This window comes from Amphibalanus amphitrite, unplaced genomic scaffold (assembly GCF_019059575.1).
Source record: "Amphibalanus amphitrite isolate SeventyFive unplaced genomic scaffold, NRLGWU_Aamphi_draft 000905F_arrow, whole genome shotgun sequence".
In the NCBI taxonomy this organism is placed as follows: Eukaryota; Metazoa; Arthropoda; class Thecostraca; order Balanomorpha; family Balanidae; genus Amphibalanus; species Amphibalanus amphitrite.
Window position 1 is genome coordinate 161,618 of NW_024882399.1, and position 5,822 is coordinate 167,439.

Genomic DNA, 5,822 nt, shown 5'->3' on the forward strand with positions numbered 1-5,822 from the left:
TAACATTAGCCCTCTCAGACCTGAAGTGGGCCCCTCTCAGGCTCTCAGGCCTCAAATAGGACCTCAAGGACCTGAAATGGGTCCTCTCAGGCCTGACATTAGCCCTCTCTGACCTGAAATGGGCCCCCTCAGCCCGGAAATGGTCCCTATCATGTCGAAAAAGGGCTCCCTCATACCGTAACTGGGCCCTCTCAGGTCTGAAATGGTGCCTCTTATGCCTGAAATGGGCCCCTCTCAGGCCTCAAACGGGCCCTCTCTGGCCTCAAACGGGCCCTCTCTGGCCTCAAACAGGCCCTCTAGGGCATGCCCTCTCAAGCTTGAAATGGGCCCCCTCAGGCCTGAAATGGCCCCTCTGAGACCTGAAATGGGCCCTATCAGGCCTCAAACATGCCCTCTAGGGCCTGAAATGGACCCCCTCAAGCCTGAAATGGGCCCTCACAGGCATCAAATGGGCCCTCTTAGACCTGAAATGGGCCCCTCTCAAGCCTCAAACAGGTCCTCTAGGGCCTGAAATGGGCCCTCTCAAGCTTCAACTGGGCCCCTTCAGGCCTGAAATGGGCCCTCACAGACCTGAAATGGGCCCACTCAGGCCTGAAATGGCCCTCTCATGCCATGGAACGGGCCCTCCTAGGCCTTGGATTAGTTCAATCGGGCCTTGGATGTACCCCCTTAAATAATAAAATGGGACTAAAAATCCTAAAGGGGGGGGGGGGGCTATCATGCCTGAAGACTGTTTTTCGGTCCTATGACGGACCTTGACATTAGTGATAAAAAATTGTCAGGCTGCATAACGTTACAGTTCGAATCGACAGTGGGCCCCTAGGATGAGAGACGGGGGTGAGATCTCACCCCTTTCACCCCCCCTGGCTGCGCCACTGCTCAGGGATGGGGCAAAGTGGCCAATATGCTATAGGTTTAAAGTTTTGTCAATATCTCCCATATGTGAACGCCTTTGAAAATGAAACGCAGTTGGAATAAAAGACAATTTAATAGGGATCACATTGGTATAGAAAGAATCTTTTCAAGTTTAAAAATCAAGCGTCGGCATCGTTAGAAACGTTAGGGTGGCCGCTTTGCCCCACTCTCCCCTACATAGTAGGAAAGTATTGAGTACGTGGAACATAAAGTAGTGGAATTTTGGTTTCAATCTAAAATCGGGAAACGCTTTTCAGCACAAAAAGCCAAGCTGCGGCTGCGGCTGCGACGTTGGGTACATTTGGCACCGTATAGTTGTTATTACTGAACGTAATGACAACTAATGACTCCTAATAACTTTTTTACTCGACTAAAGCTGATTTCCTTGCCGGTACATTGCCGACCCGAGCCCCAGGGTTGACAATCATGGGATATGGGTCGGATGGGCGACCTCGCGACGGGAGAAGGAACAATTGCAATTGTTGTGCCCGCACCGCCGATTGCATTCTCTATCTGCACCGGGGGGGGGGGGAGCAGGGGGCACGTGCCCCCATCGGATCAGGGGGCCTCTCGGGCCCGAGGGCCTTGCGACGCCAATTGGCGGCTGAGGGTCTACGCTGGCATCTTTCGACTCAGAAGGGCCTCACAGGGCTCTGAAGAACACCTTATGTGCTCCGAAGAGCCACACTTCTATCCATAAGAGCCCCACATCGGCTTTTTAGTGTCCCTTGTCGGCCTTTGAGGGCCCCTTGCCGGCTTCTCAGGGCCTATTGGCGACCTCTGAGGGCTACCTACTTGCCGGCCTCTGAGGGCCCTTACCGGCCTATCAGGGACCAGCAGCTCTAAGGGTTCCACAAACGCCTGCGATGACCCCCTAAACCAATGGTTGAAGGCCCCTGTTATGTTTTGGTTCGTTTCAAGTGAAAGAGCACACAATCAATGGAAAACGCGATTTATTATACCGCGATACGTTCAGGCCGAAAGAGTGTCCAAAAGAGAAACAAGTATGGCGAGCGCCGCGCCTCGTCGCCCGCGCCAGTCATGCCGCTCGGCGCGCACCGTCAGCTGGCGGCGGCAGAGGCGCTCACAGGCACGGAGCCGGGGCGGCCAGCGGTGGCGGCGGCAGGGGCGCGCGCAGGCGCGGCCAGCAGCCGTGCGGGGGTTGGACCATAATACAACACCTCCCCCCAAGACGATCACATCGTCTTCACTCCAAGGCGCCACAGCGGACCCTCCGGGGTCCGGGCGCACAAGGCCACCGCAGCGCGGTGCAGACGGCGGCGCCTTCGCTCTCTTCCGCGGCGTCTCGGGCGCTTCTTGCAGCGGACGCGCCCGCCGTCGCACGGGGAGGTCCGCGGCAGGCGTCGCTCTGGTGTCGGTAGCGGCCACGGGTCGCGGTCAGCGGCGGCTCTGGTCACCCTTAGACTCGGGGCCACGAGCGGCGGCAGACGCGAGTCGCACTCCGTATCCCGCTCAGCGAGCATAGCTGCGACGGCAGCTGCGTGAAGCGGGTCCTCAGCGTCCTCCCACACCTCGTCATCGACGGTCGGACCGAGCAGGTCATCCACCACCTCGACCGAGTGGAGGGTGGTGTCACCGAGGTTCGTGTCACCGCGCCGGTCGGACTTGTCACCGGCGGACACGCATCTCTGCGGCGTATGGAGGAGCTGCGCGGCGGCGTGAGCCGCTACCATTTGTTCGGGCGGGTCTCCGTCCCCACTCCGTACTGGCAGGCCTCCCGCCGGCGGCGGCGAGGCTCCGTAGGCGTCAGCCAGCTCGGTAGGCTGCGCCGCATGACTACAGCCGGCTTGGCCGGTGCCCGCCGGCGGCGGCGACTCGGCGGTGCTGGCGGCTGGGCCCCCATCCGTGCTTCGAGTTGGCATGCCTCCCGCCGGCGGCGGCGAGGCTCCGTAGACGTCAGTAGTCTTACTCAGCTCGGTGGGCTGTGCCGCACAACAGTCGGCTTGGCTGGTGTCCCCCGGCAGCGGCGACACGGCGTAGCCGGCGGCTGTACCTCCGTCCCTGGTCCGCGTGGGTAGGCCTCCCGCCGGCGGCGGCGAGGCTCCGTAGGCGGCAGCCGGCCTGGTAGACTGCGCTGCGGTGCACCCAATCTGGCCAGTGTCCGCCGTCGGCGGTGACACGGCGGGGCCGGCAGCTGCACCTCGGCCCGTGCTCAGCGTTTGTAGGCCTCCCGCCGGCGGCGGCGAGGCTCCGTAAGCTACAGCCGCTGCATCCGGGCCTGCAGGCTGCACCGCAGTGGCCCCGGGTTGGCCCGTGTCCGCCGGCGGCGGCAACACGGCGTCACCAGCGGCTTCGTTTCCATGGCTGGTCCGCGTGGGAAGGCTTCCCGTCAGCGACGGCGAAGCTCCGTGGGCGTCAGCCGGCTCTGTAGGCTGCGCCGCGGTACATCCAGCTCGGTCCGTGTCCGCCTGCGGCGGTGACACGCCGGGGGCTGCCTCCATGGTCTGTGCTGGCCAGCCTCCCGCCGGCGGCGGGCAGGCTCCGCGCGCGCCAGCCGGCTCGGTGGGCTGCGCCGCGGTACGGCCGGCTCCTCGGCCCGTGTCTGCCGGCGGCACCGACACGGCGGCGCCGGTGGCAACCGATTGGCCTCCCGCCGGCGGCGGCGAGGCTCCGTACACTCCGTCCGTGCTGCACGTTGGAATGCCTCCCGCCGGCGGCGGCGAGGCTCCGTAGGCGCCCGTAGCTCCGTCCGGCTCTGTGGGCTGCTCCGCAGCACATCCGATTCGGCCCGTGTCCGCCGGCGGCGGTGACACGGCGTTGTCCGGGGCTTCATTGCTGTCCGTTGTCTGCGTTGGCCAGCCCCCCGCCGGCGGCGGCGAGGCTCCGTGGACGTCAGCAGCGTCACTCAGCTCCGTGGGCTGCAGCGCAGTGTGCCCGGCTGGGCCCGTGTCCGCCGGCGGCGGTGACACGGCGGTGCCGGCGGCTACCGCTACTAGCGCCACCCCCGGAGAGTCTCGTACTCTCGTCACTGCAGATGTCGCCACTGGACGATCGGCCGTGGTGCTCGCCCTCTGGTGGCATACCACCTCAAAATGTCCTGGTTCGCCACACGCACGACAGATGGCGCCAGCGGCGCGACACGTGTCTCCGCCGGCGTGCTGGCGACGACCACAGGTAGGGCAACGCTCAAGAAACTGACGAGATGTTTCGGCGGCGGCATGGGCGACACTCGGCCGCCTGCGGCCCCTCTTGTAGGCCGGCAGGTGGGCCACGAAATGTCCCTTGGTGCCGCAGAGGTCTTGGCACGTGGCATGGGCACTCCACGTTTCCCCCACTGTCACGGCGTGTCTGAGCGTCGGCTCAGAGTCCTCCAGCCTGCTCACCGCTCTTGTCTCACTGTCGCGCACACTGCACTCGACACGGGCTTTGCACGTCGAGGTCGACTTCAGGTGCGGGGCCGGAGTCGCCGACGCCGGCAGGCAGACAGTCCGGCGGGCGGCGGCAGCTGGTCCAACGGATTCATCAGCGCCTCGCTCAGCCCCCGACTCTGACACTCCGGCCGTCGTGCCCGTTCCGGTCCCCGCGGAGGGCTCTCTGTACAGCAGCCTCTCCAAACGCTCCAGGCGCTTGTCGGCCTCGGCGGCTCTCTCCGTCTGCCTCTCCAGCAGCGCCGTCAGTTCTTGAATCAAAGTTTTCTTCATCGCGCTGTAAGCTGCTCAGTCACGTAATTACAAAACCGACCGCGCCATGTTATGTTTTGGTTCGTTTCAAGTGAAAGAGCACACAATCAATGGAAAACGCGATTTATTATACCGCGATACGTTCAGGCCGAAAGAGTGTCCAAAAGAGAAACAAGTATGGCGAGCGCCGCGCCTCGTCGCCCGCGCCAGTCATGCCGCTCGGCGCGCACCGTCAGCTGGCGGCGGCAGAGGCGCTCACAGGCACGGAGCCGGGGCGGCCAGCGGTGGCGGCGGCAGGGGCGCGCGCAGGCGCGGCCAGCAGCCGTGCGGGGGTTGGACCATAATACAACAGCCCCCACAACGGCGCCTGCGAGGGCCCTCACCGGCGGCTGTGAAGGCCTCACACCGGTGCCTAGCTGAGGGCCCCACACTGCCACCTCTGGGTGCGACCGGCACCCTTGAATGAGGTCCCGAAACCAGTGCTTCTTATCGGCGGCTCTGGGGGCTCAACGCCGGAGCCTCTGACGGCCTCAGACGGGACCTGCGCATCGGACGGCCACTCACCGGTGACTTTTGAAGGCCCCACACCGACGACTCTGAGGGCCCCACTGGCGTTTGAATGTATCTTGCTGGTCTCTAAGGACTCCACAGGGCTCCCGAAGGCACCGCAGACCTCTTGAGAGCCCCTGTCGGCCTGTAAAGGGTTCGAGCCAGCAGCTCTAAGGGTCCCGCACCCGACTGTGACAACCCCACACTGCAGTGTCTCTGAGGGCCAACAACGGCAACTGTGAGGACCCTCACCGGCGCCTCTAAGGGCCCACAGTGGCAATTCTGGGGACCCCGCACCAATGCATCTGAGAGCCTCACACCGGTACCTGTGAGGGCCCACACCAGTGCCTCCAAAGACTTCATAACCGGCGGCCCTGAGGGCCCTACACAGGTGATTTTGAGGGGCCTACCGAAGGCATCACACAATCCCTTAGTCTCGCTGAGCTTCTATCCCAATCCCATACCGGCTTCTATCCCAATACCGGCTCAACTAATTAGCAGTCCGGAGTCCCCCCCCCCCCCCCATGGGTCAGCAGCGCCGCGCCGATGCCGGGGGCCAGCGCCATCGGGGCGGCAGTCGGCCACGCGCACTCAATGGTTAGCGCTTAGCACCGACGGCTAGCGCACGTCCGGTGTGTTATCGGCCGTGAGCCGCTCCAAAACGGCTGCAGTAACTAGTCGATACAGGTAGTAAGCAGATGCAGAGATGCAGGTGGA

At 63.5% G+C, this 5,822-nt stretch overlaps 1 protein-coding gene across 1 annotated transcript; it reads right to left on the reverse strand.

The window, feature by feature from the left end:
- Window positions 1-2,111: 2,111 nt before the first annotated feature.
- Window positions 2,112-4,577, reverse strand: LOC122367909 (nascent polypeptide-associated complex subunit alpha, muscle-specific form-like). The gene is made up of 2 exons (XM_043341436.1): window positions 3,531-4,577; window positions 2,112-3,308 (listed from the first exon to the last, which is right to left on the reverse strand). The coding sequence occupies exons 1-2, from the start codon at window positions 4,575-4,577 to the stop codon at window positions 2,112-2,114; spliced, it is 2,244 nt and encodes a 747-aa protein (XP_043197371.1).
- Window positions 4,578-5,822: the final 1,245 nt, after the last annotated feature.